The following is a 20350-nucleotide window of genomic DNA, read 5'->3' on the forward strand; positions in this document are numbered from 1 at the left end:
TGACAAAAGGCAAATAATTTCCTTCATTTTGCAATTGACAGGATAAGAATTGTATCTGACGCCTACTAAATAGACTTGAACGACTTAAGTTGAATTTCGTTTAAGGATTTATCGAATTTGTAACTTTTCTTTTTAAACATAGAATAATTAGAAGTGGAATTCACAAATACTAGTTTTAAAGTAATAATTTACTTACATGTTCATAGATTTGATTTTGTGAAACTAGTGTTTTGTAAAAGTCATAAGTAAGAAAAAAAAAAACAAATTTTCAAATGTGCAACGGCACAGAGGTTTAACTACAACTTGGACTAGCTTAGGAAATTAGTAAAACCAAAGGGAGTAAACCTAAAGATTCATCCGGTTGCATTTTTTAAGGCGTTCAAATGAGGGGGGTAATGTTGCAGGCAGTCGAAGACAGCCGGGAATTCCTTCGTTTTCGTCGCGTCGGGATTCACACGCACGTGCATCGTCCGTGGCGTGTAAATAGAGGGCGGAGGTGACATATAGCGACAGCCAGAGCAAACGTGTCGACCATTTAGGCGACTATTAGCAGCTTCACGGCCTCTTCCACGCACGTGCGACGAAGGAAACGCTTGTTGCCTCTTGGTGCCAGTTAAATTATTCGATCCTTTCATATCATTAACTAACGTCACTATCATTATTGTATTAATAATGAGTGAATCCTCCAATAATAATTGATAATCACGAAGGGTAGATCAGGAAGAGTGGAACGCTAGAGGAAAAGGAAAGTCAGAGTGAATACATCAGTTTGAGATTCATTTAATTTGTAAATTCATGTTTTTATTAAATTTATGAACTCACCAGAATCAGGTTCAGGTTTAGTGTCACTTGAAATCGGGAACAATGGAACATTTGCAGGAATAGATGAAGATGGACGTACCAATTATTATTCGATTTTAAACTTGTTCTTAATTCGTTCACTCAGTGTGTTCCCATGAAAAGGAAAATGAGGAGAGAACCCAGAGGATATTGGTTTTGAATAATATGAATTTTCCTTCTTCTTTCAAGTCTTTATTCTGCGAAAGAATGAGCAAAGAAAGGTATACGTCGAATCTTATTGGAATGATTTTTGCCAGTCTATATTTGGCTCCGCCTTAAGAATTACCCGGCTCGTTTAACGCAGTTGTTAGAGTGGATTTAACTGGACGAAACGGGGGAGAGTGTGTCAGATATCGTTCGACCGAGTTCTGGTAATCCTCGCACGGAACGGACGGCAATAAATTTTCAGCGACACTGGTTGTAAAGGAGGGCCGATGTTACGCGGTCCATTTACTCCACGGGATGTCACCTAAAATCAGTTAATTATATTCTAGACACTTGACCACTTGACCTAGCTGAACTGATATTATTTGCAACTCAAAACGAATGAATGTAAAAGCCACACGACTGTTTATCAAATCATTTTACAGAGAAAGATATGTTCTTTCATTACAGACAAGTTAAATTAATATTACAAAATATTCGATATTTCTTTATAATACTGAGAATTTATTATCTATTTTCAAATGTCTTTTGTGTCAAAGCGGTTCTTTTTAGCCGTCAAATGATATAAAAATCAAACCAATAAAAATAATTTCTCTCCCTAATCTGATTACTTTTGTAACAGTCTTTCCATAATTTATTTTATTTCTAATGCCGAATGGTCGATTAGTCGAAAGGACAGAGATCGGAACGCAAAAATCGCCAAGTATTCCAACGACGAGCAGTCAGGGAGAAAGGAGGGCTCGGGCTCTTTACAAAGAGCATAACGACGCGAACAATTTGTAGCAGAGTGTCAACGAAGCCGATTCTATTTTGGAGACGACGCGCGCGGCTATCTTTCCGCCCGAACTCCCTCTCGTCCTTCTCTGTCTCCACCTACTACTCCATCGTATTTCAGCCTATTGCACCGACTTCCCCGGTCTCGCGTAAATTTACACGCGATTAATCCGTCCTCGTGGCCTTCTCTTGTTATCCAGACACGCAGTTCCTCAATCTGCCTTCAACCACAAAAATAACAAGAATACAAAAAGGCACGCAGATAAATATAAGCTTTTCTAAACGAAAAGAGGTTACGGTAGTTCCAATTTTTCGTTCCATTCGTTCTACTTCCGTTTTCAAAATTGTTCCAACTTCTTTTCAACGATTTCTTCAAACGTTAAACGCTCCATAGACTTTGCTACTTTTTTTTTCCTACATTCCCTCGCCTCTATGCCTTCTTCAGAATCTGCGACAGTCCTGCAAACGAATCAGTATGGTTCAAGCGCCACACAGTGAAAATAGAGATGGAATACGATAGTTAGCGCCTTCCTCGAGCAAACGTGCTGGGGGACGTCGGAGCACGTACCAGTCACGCAAAATGTATCTCTTTCTCTTTCTACAGTAGCCGACGACACGTACGCTTGCATGAAAATCGTCGACCATTCGGTTTTCAAAGAGAGTTAACGTGTACCTCGTTTATGAAGTTTGGATTATTTTTAGGATCCTTTAATGGAAAGTTTGCTCAGCATGGAAAATGTTGTGATGATGATGATGACATCATTGAAAGGAGATATGGGAGATCGACAAATCATTGTTCTTTTTTCACTGGGATGTTATTTGCTGTGAGAATGAATTGAAGGTTTACTGTAAGTTAATTTCTAGGTCAGAAATATTTTCGTTGCATCTGTTTTTCCTTAGAATGATAAGAAGCCATAAGGATGTTTATCTGCAAAATGAAATAAGGATTAAATTTTATTGAATTACTTTGTTGTATGAACATGTAAATTCCCTAAATTCCCAAGCATCAATAAAAAAAAAAAGAAAAAAGGTACCTCAGGATTGGAAACGATGGCTACGGAAAGAAACAGGTGGAAACGTATGTGAACGTTTTGTTATATTACAATATATATAATTCTCGGTACATGTGTGCACAGGCTGAATATTGTGCATGATAAAAACACTCGCGCACAAGAATGTTCTTCGACGGTTTCTTTTCTTTTTCTTAATACTTGATTCTAAACGACTCTGGTCGACTCGTGGGGAATGATTGACGGGAGAATGGAAATTGCACGTGTGAAATACACGTACTGTTTATCTTCCAATCGACGGGCTAATCTTCTTCGAGGAGGTCGTCATCAAGACTCACACCCTGAAACAGAAAATATATTTTTCACCCATTGCCATTATTCACTTTTATCGTCAGAGCATCCAAATGGTAAAAAAGAAAAGAATCTAGAAAAAAAATTTAATTTAGAAGAAAAAAATCTACCATTTTAGAAATTATTACTTTGTAATTTTATTTTTTTACTATTAGTCTCTGTTAGCTTAACAGACAAACAGATACTGTATGATAGGATATATATGATAATTCTGTGAAAGAAATATTTACTGTGTAAAAGAGGAAAGCGTGAAAAAGCAGTGTAATTGATGGAAAGGGTACACAAAGAAAGATTCTGTACACTGTACACCAATGTTATGGCAATAAGGCTGTAAAGAGAATGAACCATGACTGGCGCAAAGTCAATAAACTTTATGGCCTCGTAGCTCCTTCATCGTTCTCTGATAACTGAAGAATCCTGATACTCAATGTTTAGGAAAAATTACACGAAGAAAGAAAATATAAACTTCTTAAAATACAGCTATCGAATTTTTATCTTGAAACGAAGGGTACGAAATCCTCCACTTTCACGTTACCTGCTACGATTCTTTTCTTTCTTTTATTTTTGCATGTTGCTATGTTTGCTTTTCTTTGCTTTATTTAACACGGTGTTCGTTCTGCTCGATAGGTGGAACGTGTTCACATACATCGGTCAAGATCGATATATTGCCACGGACACAGACATCGTTTCACAGTCAGACGCGTGTGTGCGTGCCACGCTTGGTTTCAGACTGTTTTAGTAATGTAATACCCTTCTAGAATTACGCGTCCATATTTAAGGGTATTAAGACATCGTCTAGTTACTCCCCCTTTTGTTCCTTCTATCCCTTGTTACGCTGCTGTATTTGACCTCAATTCACCTACCTACCGTTTTTTCTCTATGATCTTCATACTTCAATTGAAATAATTCCCATCTCACAACGCAACTGAATCCATGTGAAAATAAGTAAAGAAGAAGTAAATGTACTTCTGTGCACGTACACTTACTTTGTGTAGGTAGAAGCACTTATATACGGACAGCATGCACAAGATAAAAGAAAGTTGCATGAAAAAAGGAAAACAAATAGAAGAAACACGTATTGATAATAACACAAAGGACTTACAGTAGTATCTATAGTATCATCGATCTCAAGATCGAGATCGAGATCGTCTTCGTCCACGGTTAATGGTCTGGAGCTGCTGGTTGTCTTCATGATCTTCTCAGGTAGATCAGACTTCCCCGTAGATGATGAAATGATCTTACCAATATCAAGATCCTGTAGCCTCTCTGTTAGACTCTCGGTCGTCGATTCTCCCATCTCGATAGTGCTTGTTGCCACTTTATAGGTGAAACGAGTTGCCTGTTCAGCTGCTAGCATTTCTTCGAATGGTTTTCGTTCAACGTTAGGCTGCAACAGTCATACAAAATTGAATTAAAATTCATAAATTGCATGCATTCTGCGTTTTACTCGTGTCTCAAATTATTGATTTCCTTACTTGTACGTTTGGGAACGCAGACGCCGAAATCTTCTTTTTACTCTCTTCTCGGAGGAACTGTTCCACCTTTAATGCTTCTCTGTATCCAGGGAACAGATTTTCGTACTGTTCAGGATCGGCCAAACTCTGTCCAGCCTTCTTACTTACAGTCGACAGTTTCTCTTTCCACAGTTTCACGATGGACGAAATTTTACTAGGAGCGTACGTTCTCGCAAAGAACGCAGCCTCCGGGATTCTGTCCGTCTTTATGAGAATGTCCAAACATTTGTCCAGGTCTCCAAGGATGAAATACGACAAGAACGAAATGTTGTTCTTGCCCGTATCGTCGGCGTCCGTGCCTAATTTTTGAATCATGCTCGCGTTTCCTGTACTCGTGGCAAGTAACAGGAGTCCACCGAAATCTTGCGCCTGGTGTAAACATTCTTGCGCCAAGCACAATTTCCCTTTCTGCGTGGCGAGAGATGCCAGTTGTCGCCATTTTTGCTGGCTGTTCGCTTCTTTGGCAAGCGAGTGCGCCGTCACAAGGTCTCCCAACGCTAGAGCCAACTCGAACCTGTGCTCTGGATCCGTGGATACAGCCAATGCTTGTTCTTTGAAACCCTACAGCATTTTCAATGTTAATTTTTCATATAAATCGTTTATTAAATAAGAGATCGTTTTAACAATACGAACTTGCTTCTCTAAGAAATGAGCCACACGCGTACGATGTTCTTTGGGGACCGTGGGAAGAACTCTGTCCGCTGTCTCGAAATCTTTTCGCATAACAGCAGTCTGGTATTCTAATACAGATAACAATAACGAATACGAGACAACTGACAGTTCCTTATCGCATAGATACAATCTGTTATCCCTCGGGACATATCCAAGAAGGTACATTGGTCTATCTAAGTGTGACACCGTTACAACTTCTCCACCGACGAAATAGTTTATTCGATTTACGCTGTTCGTGTAAATGAAGCAGTCGCCGACCCAGAGTCCAGTTTTCACAACCTCACTCATTTCTGCTACCATCTAAATTATATCAAAAGTGTTACTACTTTCATTGTATAGGTGTTAATGATGAAATGACAAACCTCAAAAGCATCTTCAATATCTTCTGAATTTTCTGGGGCATTTGCAACGGCGTCGGCATGGTATTTCAAAATAAAATATTGATCGGATGTGGCCAACGCTACCAAAGAGCCATTTTCGGCCCAATAGACGTGTGTAGGTTGAATATCTATACGACGAATTAATTTTAGCATTTCCCAGTCGAAGAATGATAAACCAGATCCGGAAGAAACGCCCAGTAAAAACCCACCAAAAATACCTGTAGAACAAAAATAGTTAAAAAGTGGCCAGTACAACAACGTGAAGAACAATAATTATTATATTTACCATCAGCACCAAAATCAGGTTTAAAGCTTTTCTTTTCTTTAAAGTTCTTAAAGACTTTAACAGTGGTGTTGCTTTCTCTGACAGCATACTGATTTGTATCAGCTGCCCAGATGAATTCCGATGCTTGACCAAAGGCTTTATTTCTTAGTGCCATAGACGTATAAATAATATACTCTCCATCTCCACAAACCACCAGAAATCTTCCATTTGGATTGTGCTGGATAGTTTGTGGATAGATCTCACAGGCACCCATATCTTTCACAGCCAATGGGAGCCTCTCTCCATCTTGTGTTTCCTCTCCTAGAGCTTTCAAGTTTACTTGTTGAATTTCACTGTGCTTTGCCCAGACAATCTTGCCACCTAGTGAATCCATCGAGACTGCGGGCTCCTCTCTGCCAACTTTCACTATAACACTACTCTCATCGTAACCAATTGCAACATTGTTCGAGCCCCGTAAGCAAGCAATCGTCCATACTCTCTCAAAACCATAATTAAGGGAAGATTCTAGTCTATATGTTCCAGCATGCCATATTCGAACTGTTCCATCTTCAGAACCAGTAAGAATAATGGGCAATTCCGGATGGAAGCAAACAGCACAAATATTTTGTGTGTGCCCCTCCAGCGTCTGTACACAAGTTTTATTCTGATAATCCCAAATTTTGACATAATTATCATCTGCTCCTGATATTAAGTATGGTTTGTCTCCACCGTGATAATAGTCAACACAATTCACGCCTTTCTCATGACCGTCTAAAGTGAAATTGGCAGTGGAAGATCCAAGCTGCCAAACTTTTACTGTTCTGTCTAATGAAGCGCTTGCAAATGTATTGTTATCCTTTGGATTAAATACTACTTGCATTACATAATGTGTATGCCCTTCGAATACCTGCTGTCCTATCCAACCTTTCTCCCAATTCCACAACTTGATTAACATGTCATCTAAGAGGAAAAAATAAAAATTAATCTATAGGTAAAAGCATCATTAAATTGTAACAGGTAATGATCAATACACATACCACTGCTTGTTAATATGAATGGTTGCGTTGGATGCACGGCAATGCATCTGACATAGTCGCTATGTGCTTCAAAAGAATGTACGCGTTCCAAAGTATTATAATTAAATACTCTGACTTGCATGTCATCTGAACCAGTAACAACCCAATTTTTACGTGGCACAAACTTGGCTGTACGAACTGGCAGGTCGCATACTTCAAATGTCTTGACCAACATCTGAGTTTCATGATTCCAAATATTAACATTTCCCTGATACAATGAACAGAGCATCCATGGTTCTGTAGGATGAAGATCCACACTCTTCACCCTGTCTGACCTAGCAGTCAGTTTCCGCTTGATATCTAATCTCAGTGGCTAGAAAAAAGAAAAAAATATATTTATAATTTAAAATAAAATTACATCATGTTACATGTGCAATAAAAAGAAACAGAACAAACTTGATTAAAGTACTATAGTGAGCATGTTTGAGGATGTATATTTTCTAATTTACATTTATTTCAATAACACAAGTTTCAATAACCTCTTTTTACTGTTTATAATTTAATAATATTATTTTTGATCAGTATTAGGATTAATACAATATCAATATCTGATAGTCACATCTATATCCATACACTATTATTATTATTGGTTAATACTACTATCAATTAAAGATATAGAAAAAATTCTGAATCAGTGAAAACTAATGCAATGAAATCCTGTTGATGATATGAACATAACTTATATTTTATCACAAAACCATTTATACAAAAGGCATCACACGAACAATTGTATATCATTTTTCAATGTAAATCTTTTATTATTTACAACACATGTTCTCATAAGTCAGCCAGCTGTCAAAAGTGAGAGAAAAAAAGTAAATGAAAAGAACAAAACAATTTATTACCACATACTGTGCAAATTAAGTATATTTGTATCAGAAACAAATTATAGTAATTATTTATTGAAATACAAAATAATTAGCGGTCCAATTGTTCGTCATTATCGCTATAGTGAAATAGCAAAAACAGGTATACAGAAGCAGATGACAAATTTATGAAATTACGTTACCACCGTTTCCGAAATACATACCATTTTTCACTGTACAATGTGTATTTACAATATTGAATAATTCCGAGCCTAATGACGTAGATACGGAATTTAAATCTTTTCCCATGAAGTAACTACGTGGCCCAACCTTTCCTCCACCGCACAACTTGCACCATCTAAAAATGGCGTTGATCTGAAGACTTTGTCACACGTTTGCAATAATCAATCAGATATATTTATCATTGAATGGATCGTTCGGATTAATTACACTATCGAATCTTGCAATAAAACACTGATAATATCTTTTTTTATGCATTAGGTGTACTGTAAAATTTCAATATTTAGTTATGAATTTGGTGAGACATCACGTGATGTGTCACACATCCTTAATCTGCATTTTCATGTGGCGCTGTCGCTGAAATGCCTTCAAAATAAAAAACGTTTAATAATGTTTCCTTAGTATTATCATTGACTAGCTATGAATATTATGTTATCTATGTTTGAAGAGTCGGATTTTAATCTTAAAAATATACGTGCAGAATCACAGACGATGTAGATATATGTAGATACATCTTGTAGGATTTCGTATTACATGTTACATGATTTCGTTTTCTGACATACCGACAGGTAAACATGTCATTGTTTCTTCGCGTACTCTACGTTCAAATATAGACAAGGTATATGAATAGACATTGCATACAATGTATTTTTTCGGCTACGATTTTGAGGTTATCGTAATCTCATTACCATTTTTGTGTCACATTCTGTTGTACCGATTCAGGCAGATTTTGCATCGCAGCACCGCAGATACCGACGAGGCCATGAATAGAACTAGTAATCCAACGTATTTTTTCGGCCAAAGATTTCAGTTGACTGCGTTACCATTTTCGTGTCACATCCTGTCGTACCGATTCATGCAAGTTTTGTACCGCGAAAATCAAAAAATATGGACAGTGTTGCCAGATTTATTTTTATCATATATTTGGACAATGATGCAAAATATTGATAAGTTTAAGCATTCCACTCTGATTAATAGAGTAAATATTGACAATAAAAAAGCACGTGCTGACTGAAAAAACGTCATCGAAGGGAATGAGAGGCAATCGGTATTAATACGTCAGTGTGTTGAGATACGGTGATTATAAATTCGTATAAAATGCGAGTCATGAAACTATTTGGAAACGTTTAATTATTCCTCACATCTAAATATATATGATGAAGTATTTGTTACTTATTTTTGGTAAAAACGAAATATATTTCCAGTCGTTTGTTTCATTTATTAAATTTCACTGTTGATTTTAATTTTCATTTTATTTCTTACTCTCCAACTTATTCTCGTTTCGTTTGTTAAACTTACTTTCACTCATTAAATTTTGTTATTTGTTAATTTCTAATTATTATTTATTAAAGAATTTAATAAATCTTACGTGAAACTGATTGCCGACGTTTAGGTGTCATCCTCGCTTCTCGAAGAGCATCGACCTTCACATTAGCGAACAAGGAAGTGTTTTATCAAAGTTGCGAGATTTTCAACAATTCCGATATCTACGATGGGCTGATTTGTGGCAGCGATGGGATTACCTATGCAAACAGTATATATTTGGACTGTGTCAATTATCAGACGTTTCAAAACGGTAAGCAACAAATGAAGTTCACCCTCTTTGCAATTCTAAGCTCCGTGCCTCGTACAATTAACGCGAGTTTGGGTCACGAGAAATTTAAACATTCACCGGCCACGTACACGGCCCGTACATGAATTTTTAATTCCACGGAACGCCATGCTGCTCGCTGTACCATACTCGCTTTCGGGAGCCGCTTAATTCGACGAAGAATACGTAGCCCAGCTGCACGGCGAAATTATTCAAACTTTATTCATCTTCTTTTTCTTGCAATTTCCTTTCCAAGACGTACACTTTATACGCTATCTGTGTTAGCAGATATTTTTCAACGAGGCCTTCGATCCATCCTAATAAGAAACAAAAATTTGAACGTGTGAGAAAGTTGGAATATTGTGTATGCCTCTTTTTTAATAGGATAATTTCTAAAGTTCAGTATATATTGTACATCAAAACTATTTTCTCATCCGATTTTGAAATTAAATATGTACATCTTTTTCTGTCACTTTCTTACTGGTAATACTAATTATGTAGATCGTCATGTAGTTATGTTAACTAATATCAACTCATTTTTCACGAAGCTTTCTCTAAATTTAAGTTTATATGAGAAACCCGTACAAGTCGCAAGTAAATTGTTGCACATTACAAATTAATGTCAGAATAATGTACTTTCAATACCTCAACATTGTACGGATATAATTTATAATAAGTCTTTTTACTAAGATAAAATTTAATGGTTTGCATCATAATTAAATTTTAACGAAGCCACGTACCAACCTAACGAGTAAAGATCATAAGATTTAATTGAATTTAATTGTCGTGAAGATTTCTTGAAAATAAAATCATAAAAATACTCACAATTCGCGTTGAAGATTATATTTGTCTTGGCAAATTACACTTTAACGAGCAAATTACTTTTCAGTCGTGCCTGTGCATTCTGGAGATTGCTTACCGATGGACGATTACTGCAAAATAAATCTATTTTATCGACCGGTCTGCGGCTCCGATGGGCGCACGTACACGAACCTGGAATCACTTTTGTGCGTTAATTACAAGTATTCGCTAGGTAAGCAAGACAAATTCTACGTGCATTTACCGTGTATGCCGTTAATACGGATTAAAGTTGGGGAAAGTTAGCTAGAAATTTAGTTGACCAGTCGGCCCGTGAGAGGTTCGCGAGGCCAGAATTCCAGCTGGCAAACTCCCGGCTCGTTGTTACACGCTAATGTCCGTGGCTATTGTTACATTTTCTCGTCTGACCGCCGACTCGGTGTAACAATACAAACTAAAAATCCCTTATCTTCGAGTTAGCGGAATTCCGCGAACACTGCCAACGTTACCAGAGACTTTGCAGTCTCTGTTAGTTTCCGCCGACTAGGTCCGCCATGGATCTGACACAGAACTAGAATTTAGCTGGAGTTTGTCCTTGTTAAGTTTGAACTAGGTCCGTGCCCTGAATGAGATTTGAGAATTGTCAGTCCAATTTTAAGCTCATTCAACACTGTCATTCATAGACGACTTTCAATTACGATTATTATTTTAAATTTTAAACTTAACCTAATTTTCATAAATAATTTGTGATGGTTGTTATTCTCGTTATTTCAATATTGGGGAAAGGAAGATATCCTCCGTGAGAGGAAATTGATATTAGATATCTAAATTCTATAATTTTGTGAAATTCTAAGAAACTGAGACATTTATAATATTCTGTAAAATTATTCATTGATGCTTAATAAGTAAGTAAACTTGGCATCAATTTTAAAATAAAAATATCAGAAGCTCGTTGTTGATTGCTATGATTAGTTAGAATATTTTTGCAACATAAGTTTAAAAGGAAAAGTGGAATGAGTTCAATTTTTATCAGTAAAATAGTAAATATGAATATTAAGTATTAAGATATTGAGACTAATTCGGTAATCTCGTTTTAGATATAATGGTGGTTTCAAAGAACGCGTGCAACGTTATAGATCAGTGTTACGGCCAAGAGGCTACAATGTACGTTTTCAACCCTGTCTGTGCAAATAATGGCTTCACGTATCAAAACGCGGCTCAGGTGAAGTGTTTGCAACGATTTAACACTGGTAAGTGTTCATGTATAAGCAGAAACAGAAACAATTATGTACAACGTAATTATGTTTCATAAAGAAGACCAAAGTCTTTTGTATCTAATATTTTATATAGATTTAAATATCTACCTTTAGATCTAAGGATTCTCCACAATGGAGGCTGCAGCGTTAAGGAAGTTTACAGCATTTACGACAGCATCGAGAAGGTCTGTGACATTGCCAACAGTAGGTACGAGTGGAATCCCGTGTGCGCTTCAGATGGCGTTACTTATTCCAATCCTTTTGAATTCTTGTGTTATCAAGCTGGTAAATATTCGCGATTTATTCTTCGTTATCACTAGATTGCCGATTTTTATGCATTCACAAGGAAACTTGAATGTGCAAGAATGCAGAAATACAGAAAACATTTCAGATTATACGAGTCAGTAATTCTACAACATTTATTTTACTGTTTTACTTACTTTGTGATTAAATTTGGGAAGATAAATGACCTGTCTTGAAGCCAACCTTCAAATTTCCCACGGCATTTATTTTATTTTACGATTAAGTTTGGCAAGATGACGTTACTTCACCGGCTTCTTCCGAGCTGTATTTCAGATTCGGAATTGGTCTCGGATGACGAGTGCGGGAAGAGCACGCAGCAGGTCTCGTGTGCTGACCTCACGACCTTAGACAGTGCCAGTGGGACCATCACCCGGGAGGACGAGGTTTGCGGAAGCGATGGCGTCACCTATCGAAGTATTCATCACCTGCAATGCTACAACAGTCAAAATAAATGTTAGTGTCGGTCTCGGGAAGGCCTTATCTAGCCAGACTCCTTGAGCCTTTTGCAATATTCCCCACTGATATATTCCGGATACCATTCCGAGATCAGGCCTGATGTTGGATCGAATTACAGATTGAATCTCTTTGTCGTACGAACGAACAACGCAAAAAAAAAAAAAAAAAAAAAAAAAAAAATAACCTTGTGAGAAAGATTCCTTCGAATAGTAATGAAACTTCGGTTTTATTTATTACTTGTCATACCTGCGAAATTTAATTTTTTTTTTTTTTCAAGCTTCATTACATCTGTTTGAAATTCAGACGTCGTTGTTTCATTTTTTTTCTTCGACAGACTTGTCCGTGAAGCGTTCTGGAGCTTGCGTAGAACCGGAGGACGACCCGTGTATGTCTATACCCGAGGAAGATCTTCGACTTCCGGTGTGCGGCAGCGACAATTTGTCCTACGTGAGCCCAGAGGCTCTGTGGTGCGCGAAATCGAAGTTCCCAGGTAAAAGTGAGCTAATTTTCCTTTTGTCTTATTACGTTGGACACATTAGCTTCGGTCTTCCGTGTTTTCTTTTTTTTTTTTTTTAAACTCAGAACGCCGAGGAAACGCGTTTACGATAATAAATGTTCTTTTCTTACAGAGTTGACATTTGCTTACGACGGGCCTTGCTAGCATTCTCACGCGATTAATCCACCTTTCATTCGGTTTGCTCTATCGAAGATGAATGACTCGCCTCTGATGGCTCTTCCTTGAGAAAATGACTTCAACCTTCAACCCCGTTCGTGTCGAATATTCTCTGTCGTTTCCGGTCGTTCACACATTAAGTCAGATCCTTTACTACTGTATTTGAACGAACAAGTCAGATAATATTTGAATTATTAAGTCAGTATTATATTAGATATGTTGCTGCAACTTTCAATCTTCCCATAAATGTATAAAAATCCACTGCAGTCTAACAAACATCATCTGACGGGCGTCTTTTAGTTGCTAAGTCCCAAATTGTTTCGCGCGTTTGCGAGAATTTCTGTGCCATTTCGTCCAATAAATTTAAACAATGTACAAATGTCGTCCACGCAAATTGAAACGGAAGATATTACTGCAATGGCACGTCTGGGGCACAAAAATGAGCTGTGTGACTCGCGCGGGATTTTCATTGGAGTGTCTGTTATTGAAAATTATCGGTAAACAGCCAGATAGCTGTAGAAGGTAGAGATGGAATCGAGTGCCTCGCAAGTAGATTCGAACCTTGATGGAATTTCCTGTAGGCATCAATATCTCGGCGCGTGTGTGTCAGAGATTGTTCACCTGATTTCAAGTATATCCTTCGTTTCATTAGACTCGCTTCGAATATGCGCTGTAGCCTAATCGAGGAAGAATAACTAAAATATCTTTCAATTCCAGGGAGTCCCCAACTCATTATGTAACAAGCAGTTTTTACTTTCGAATTACAGTAATCAGAAGCCCCCTTGAAACGAAATTTAGGCAGGACTTGATCCAATCTCCGTGTATTTTTCGTTGTATCGTAATATGTGCTTTATTCGCCAGCTGATGTCATTCGACTCGCGTGGACACCGTCGTTTTTTTCTTTTTCTTTTTTTATCTCCTCTTGTTCCTCGCCTTTTACGACACCGAAGACCTTAAAAGCATCTCTTATTTCATTTTTGCCGCCGCGGGCGTCCGTGAGGTCTCCGCTGGAAGGATTCTTGACATGATCTTTCGGTTTCTCGTTTAACTGACACACGCTCCTGAATCTTCTTTTCGTTCATTGTTCATCGCGAACTTGCTCGATTGTTTCATACGAACCAATTTTCAACAAGCTTATTAGTAAAATAATCGCACAAAGGATATGTTGTATGTCGTTGATGAAGTGAATCGAAGAATAAGAAGAACAAAAAAACAATTGCTAATAGGTCGTAGGCTATAAACTTCCTCGACGTCTCACCTGCGCCAGATCGATTAACATGCCTGACAATTACTCGTAATTATCGAGCTTTATTAGGCCATTCCCAAGTGTTTTATTTCGTGTTTTCGTTCTTGACCCGCTTTTCCGTTAAACATCGTCGGGAACCATCAGGTCAGAATGTTTGAAACATTTATTGAACCGTATATACGTTCGCGCGTATGTATATATATATGGTAATACAATAACAGGATATCTGAAATATTATTAATTACATGAAATATAATTAATTATATCTAGAATATTATTAGTCGATTGTTAATAGAGTTTTATTATTGTAGAATTACGTATAGAATATTTAGAATAATCGTACTGTTAAGATACGTGTATTCTGTATATGATGTAAATAATTAAAATTTACATAACTATAATTGTACTATTAATTATATAAAGTATAGTAATATTGTAATAATATAATAATACTATATTTATATTATAATTGTACAAAATATGGTAATATTATAGTGATATAATAATATAGTATAATATATACATAATATAATAGTATAATACAGTAATATAATAATATAATATAATATAACAATATTGTAGTAATATAGTACTATTAAATATATAAAATATAGTAATATTATAGCAATATAATAATACTATAATTGTATAAAATATGGTAATATTATAGTGATATAATAATATAGTATAATATATATATAATATAATAGTATAATATAGTACTATTAATTATATAAAATATAGTACTATTATAGCAATATAATAATACTATATTTATACCATAATTATATAAAATATGGTAATTATTATAGTGATATAATAATATAATATAATAGTATAATATAGTAATATGATAATATAGTACTATTAATTATATAAATTATATAAATAATATAGTACTAATAATTATATATAAAGGATAGTAATATTATAGTGATATAATAATATAGTATTATATATATATATATAAAATATAATAGTATATATTTTATATATATATAAAATATAATAGTATAATACATATATATATATATATAAAATATAATAGTATAATACAGTAATATAATAACATAATATAATATAACAATATTGTAGTAATATTAATATAACAATATAATTATAATATAACAATATTGTAGTAATATTAATATAACAATATTGTAGTACTATTAATTGTATAAAATATAGTAATATTTGGAATGTTAGTCGATTGTAGTGTATTTGGAGCGTTCATTTCATTTATGCATTCAAAATACAAAACGTCCAAACGCATACACATATATATGTGTATCAACAATTATTAATTGGCAAGCGTCCATTCGTTGGTTTCGATTTCGCTGTATCATTTTTCTCACGAACGTTTCTGTCTCTATTTCCCACCAACGCGTTGAATCCGCGACACAGAAATCGGGGCTACGTGTCTTCTATCAGCGAAAAGAAATTATCGTCCGCGGAGATTCCTCCGGAGAAAAATGAGTTTGTGATTGTTCTGCCCGCGATCAGGTGAACAAGTGACCTGCTTTCTGAACTTTAACCATTTAGAGAGCGCCTCTGAGGGAATCTTAGCAGTTTCGCGATTGCGGGCTGAACATTATTTTCCTTTTGCTGCTGCGGCGTTGATATTTGAAAGGAGATGGAAGATCGGAAGGTATGGAATGTGGAATGAGGTTTCGTTTGTTTTGACTTTTCTTCCATCTTCGCGTTCGACTCGTTAACGAGTACGAGGAGGGGAGCGATTAAGTTATAATTGCTCGGCTGATTATGATGTTTACAGCCGGCGAATAATTGACCAGCGGTAATTCAGTGTAATTTGTAATTAGTTGGCCGCTCGCGTGTTTATGCAAATTCGAGGAAGCGGTGGTGGCGGAAAAATGGAAATTTGTTTCACTCTGTATGCGAAATTAAGTTACAAACGTACGTAAAATAATTCAGTTTGCGTTAAATTTACTTTATACGATAAGTTTCAGTATTATTTTAGATAATTCGGGACGCTTTTAACGATTTAACAACGTGCGATACGCAAGTTAGAAATTAAAATAACTGAATAACAGCAAATAATAGAATTAAATAGCACAAGTGACAGAAATAACATAGAAGCGGAAAATTAAACAACAGAAATAATGCATAGAAGTATAAAAGCGTAGAATAATTTAGAGAATTTTAAAACGTAATGAACGTCAGAAACAGAAGAGACATAAATCTTTGTATCCTTTGAATAAAGAATAGAATAATAAAACTTACGAATTATTGAAGAATCATTATTAATTATTACTATGTTATTAAATAATTAATGGAAGCTAATCAAAGGATTACAGTAGAAATACATAAAAATTTAATTCATTTCCAATCTAGCAAATAAACATCCAAATTCTATCAAATTCATTCCACTGACCAAACTAGCCAATAAAAAAATGGTAAACAATTCCCAGTTTCCAAATGGAGTTTAGTAGCCTCCGGTCGTGATTACGCATTATCTCTTTCGTAAGCAAAGAGAATTCTGCTTAGAAAAGGCCGGTGGTTCAGGAAACGAACGATTACAGAACTGATTACGCCAAGTAATTCAGAGACACGTCGATTTCCTGGATGCCACGCGATCGAGAGAACAGAACCTCGCCGGGAAACGGATACCAGAAAGTCCGTGGTAGCCGGAAGTCAAGAATCAAGAACCAAGATCCATGATGCAAGCAAGAGAAGAAGAAGAAGTAGAAAAAAAAAAAAGAAAAAAGAAGGGGAAAGGAATTCCTCTCGTGGCACTGTCACTCATTTCAAATCTTTCTACATACGTGTTCCGATAACGATGAGAGATTGCCGACGTTTTAAACTGTTGTGGCTTGGTGAAAAGGAAATTGTACAACAGTTCATCCGCTGTTGTTTTAAAGCATCGTAGCGAGAGTATTGTTTCCCCCCCCCCAAAAAAGGTTCTTATCTTCTTCTTAACGTTTGATCGATGTTTGATCTTTTTTTTTCAAATACTTTTGAAAGCAATTTTCTTTCCTTTTTTTTAAAATGTTCATCTTTTCTTGAAAGTACGAAAGAGGTGTTCTTTTCGACTTTTTTTTTAAAGATATTCTCCTTTTCTCTTAAAAGAGCAAGGACACTTTCATTCTCGAAAATTGTAACAAAGTTTAAACGTTCGTAAAATACTTTTCCACGATTAGGTTTATCACGATCTTGGATATTGAAATTTTCTCTCTGAGAACGATCCTTTGAGACTTTTTTAGTATACAGAAATAGGTAATAAATAATGGAATTTTGGAATTTGTGGTTTCATAAATTTTTATGTAATTTTGCGTAACGTTTCGGACAGTTGTTCGCGATTTCAGTTTTTAACAATGGTTTTCTGCAGTTTTCCGCGAAATTTCGCGTAGCTCGCTTTGTCCGCCGGCCTGCTAACCCTCGGATATTAAAATTAAAGTCAAACGGCGAAATGTTAGGATTTTCTAAAGAGCCAGACAAATAACCCGCAACTTGGGCAACGTAATCGTGACGGTGTTCTCGTTCTCGTTTTCGAGAAAGGAACAGTAGGTCACTCGTGAATGCGCCTAGTTCCAGATGCTTCATAGAGACGGATTAAATAGTAACCGTGACCTCCTACGACTTACAATTTACGATACTCTCGCGAATAATATCATCGAACGTGAAAAACAAATCAGAAGAAGCCTACGACAATTATCTTCTAAGATTTTCGTGAGAATTTGAAAAATTTATTCATCAGAAGTTTCATCAATTTATCTCATTTATCACAATTTTATTCATTTGTCTATTTGTTAAAACATATTTTTCGTTTATTTTATTAATTCTTCTATTTATCAGAATGTTTTTTTAATCCTTTGTCCCATTACAGTTTCATTTATCTATTGATTTATTCAACGAGACGCGCCCTTCAGTGCAGAATCATAGAAGTGACCAGAGTACAGTACGAAGATAAGAAATTCGAGTTGAAATGAATTTGATATTTAACGCTATGTAATTTTAATATCAATGTCTGTCTTCAACTATTATTTGTTATTTCCATCGCGCTCTGGTATTCCATAAACGGTATCACGGTGTTATATCGTGGTGCAAAAATTCGAGACACTTAATTTCGCATTATCTCTGATAGAGGCTGCTCAATAACGTCAAATCAAATCAAAAGTCTTGGAATTAAGTAACGCAAACCCGCGATAGCCTTATAGATAATTTTTTTTTTTTTTAATAATTGCCTTCGACGGTGTGTTAAACATACTATCGAGTATGACATACTTGTAGAAATCAGAGGATCAATAAAAATGTACACTTATCACGCTGTCCGCATCTGTCGACGCGTTCAGAAACTCGATGGCGTTGCACACGAACAAAATTACGAAACAATTTCGTATATTTTAAATGAAACGCAGATTTTACACATTCTGCACGTTATTTAATATCATTGCTTTTTTTTTTCTTATAAAATGCGTTCAATATGCACAATAATAATCGTAAAAATGGAAAATAGACCGAGTGTGTCATAATTTCTTTGTCCAACCGTAACTTCGTTTCTAGAAAGAATTGTCTTTCTTGAAATTTCCCGTTGTGTGTCGTATGAGCTGTACATTCTGTATAAAATTTCTCAAATGTACCAGAACTGGCGAATACAAGTCAAAAATTCTGTCAAACATTTCTTCTAGATCAGAGTCGGCTAACTGGCGGCCGGCGAGCCCTTACCCCCACTTTCTTGATCGCTGGCGCTACCCCTTCCACTGCAACCATCCCCTCCACTACACTGAAACTTTCCTCGCCGTGCGTGGGCCTCCCCCCACTCTCTCAGTCTGCTAAGCAAGTGGAGGGGATCGATGCAGTGGAGGGGGTAGCGCCAGCGACCAGGAAAGTAAGGGCAAGGGCTCGCTGGCCGCCAGTTAGCCTATCTAGTTCTGCGTTGGACGAAAATCCGATATCGATCAGTACAGCACTGTCTAACTAACTGAAGATAACTGTGTTTATACGAATCGACGGTGCAGATAAGTGGAAAAGTTATCGTGGAGGATCGTCGTTATCAAAATCGACGTTGTCCGCGGAGGAACGAGACATTCTCTTGGTTGATTCGTGGACGAGGATGAGGCAACGGTAGGCCAACCGGCCGGCGGTTTGCCTAACATTTTCGCAATTGAGCCGGGTCGACGACTCCGAGGAGGAAGAGATCAAAACTACTATCCCCTTCCTCTGCGGAATAGCTCTGGATAACTCGAGTAGCAAGCGATACGCAATGACTTCCCTTTAATGACGCTCCGAATAATTATATCTCTGATTTTTTTTCTTACGATACTCGTAATAAATGTATTATATTACTGTATTATACAATCTACTACTTTATCAGTTGTATGTTACAGTATATTATGTATGTATTACGTTGTATGTTACGGTAATGCATGATATACTAGTATAACGTATGTATGTAATGATAAACTATAAACTATACAGATATACTAGTGTAATATATGTATGTAATGATATAGTTACAGCATAGTTATAGCATAGTATGTTAATTTTTAATCTTGTAATCTTTCGAAACATTTCTCTTTGGAAATTTCATTTCCTTGCACAATGTTCATAATAATTATACATTAATATATATATATATATAGTATGTTATATATATGTTAATTTTATCTATAATACGTTTCTTTTATCTTTCGAAACACTTCTCTTTGGAAATTTCATTTCTTCGCACAATATTCATAATAATTATACATTTATATATATATATATATATATATATATATATATATATATATATATATATATGATGTTACTATGTTGTACACGCAGATGTGAAATGATCCTTAAAATCCGGAGGCAATTTGCTTTTATATCTCACTGAAATCCTCGCGACGTGTGTTTGCCACGGCGATTAGTTTAATCATCGTTGCGTAGCGAGGGAATCCGTCATTGACTAGTGTCAACGCTGGCAGTGTCACG

General features: G+C 36.1%; 2 protein-coding genes across 2 annotated transcripts; one reads left to right on the plus strand and one right to left on the minus strand.

Annotated features, from left to right (window-relative positions):
• Positions 1-2858: 2858 nt before the first annotated feature.
• Positions 2859-8437, minus strand: LOC122532594 (coatomer subunit beta'). The gene is made up of 8 exons (XM_043661524.1): positions 8078-8437; positions 7009-7360; positions 5993-6931; positions 5689-5924; positions 5288-5626; positions 4616-5215; positions 4243-4527; positions 2859-3130 (listed from the first exon to the last, which is right to left on the minus strand). Exons 1-8 carry the CDS (start codon positions 8078-8080, stop codon positions 3092-3094), a joined length of 2793 nt encoding a protein of 930 aa, XP_043517459.1. The 5' UTR covers positions 8081-8437; the 3' UTR covers positions 2859-3091.
• A 777-nt stretch (positions 8438-9214) lies between these two features.
• LOC122532647 (serine protease inhibitor dipetalogastin-like) lies at positions 9215-13539 on the plus strand. Its single transcript, XM_043661659.1, has 8 exons — positions 9215-9275; positions 9487-9669; positions 10574-10717; positions 11580-11732; positions 11853-12023; positions 12315-12494; positions 12832-12993; positions 13127-13539. Exons 1-8 carry the CDS (start codon positions 9248-9250, stop codon positions 13156-13158), a joined length of 1053 nt encoding a protein of 350 aa, XP_043517594.1. The 5' UTR covers positions 9215-9247; the 3' UTR covers positions 13159-13539.
• Positions 13540-20350: the final 6811 nt, after the last annotated feature.

The sequence above is a fragment of the Frieseomelitta varia genome, unplaced genomic scaffold (genome assembly GCF_011392965.1).
Source record: "Frieseomelitta varia isolate USP_RPSP 00005682 unplaced genomic scaffold, Fvar_1.2 scaffold_1011, whole genome shotgun sequence".
Lineage (NCBI taxonomy): Eukaryota > Metazoa > Arthropoda > Insecta > Hymenoptera > Apidae > Frieseomelitta > Frieseomelitta varia.

What these genes read in the sequence shown, in the direction of transcription:
- LOC122532594 (XM_043661524.1), bottom strand. An exon ending in CTCATTTCTTAGAGAAGCAA is followed by an intron (nt 5,216 to 5,287) that starts GTTCGTATTGTT and finishes AAAATGCTGTAG; the next exon opens with GGTTTCAAAGAACAAGCATT. An exon ending in ATGATACTATAGATACTACT is followed by an intron (nt 3,131 to 4,242) that starts GTAAGTCCTTTG and finishes TTTCTGTTTCAG; the next exon opens with GGTGTGAGTCTTGATGACGA.
- LOC122532647 (XM_043661659.1), top strand. Translation starts at nt 9,248, where the DNA reads ATGATGAAGTATTTGTTACTTATTTTTG. An exon ending in TTATCAGACGTTTCAAAACG is followed by an intron (nt 9,670 to 10,573) that starts GTAAGCAACAAA and finishes ATTACTTTTCAG; the next exon opens with TCGTGCCTGTGCATTCTGGA. An exon ending in TTTGCAACGATTTAACACTG is followed by an intron (nt 11,733 to 11,852) that starts GTAAGTGTTCAT and finishes ATCTACCTTTAG; the next exon opens with ATCTAAGGATTCTCCACAAT.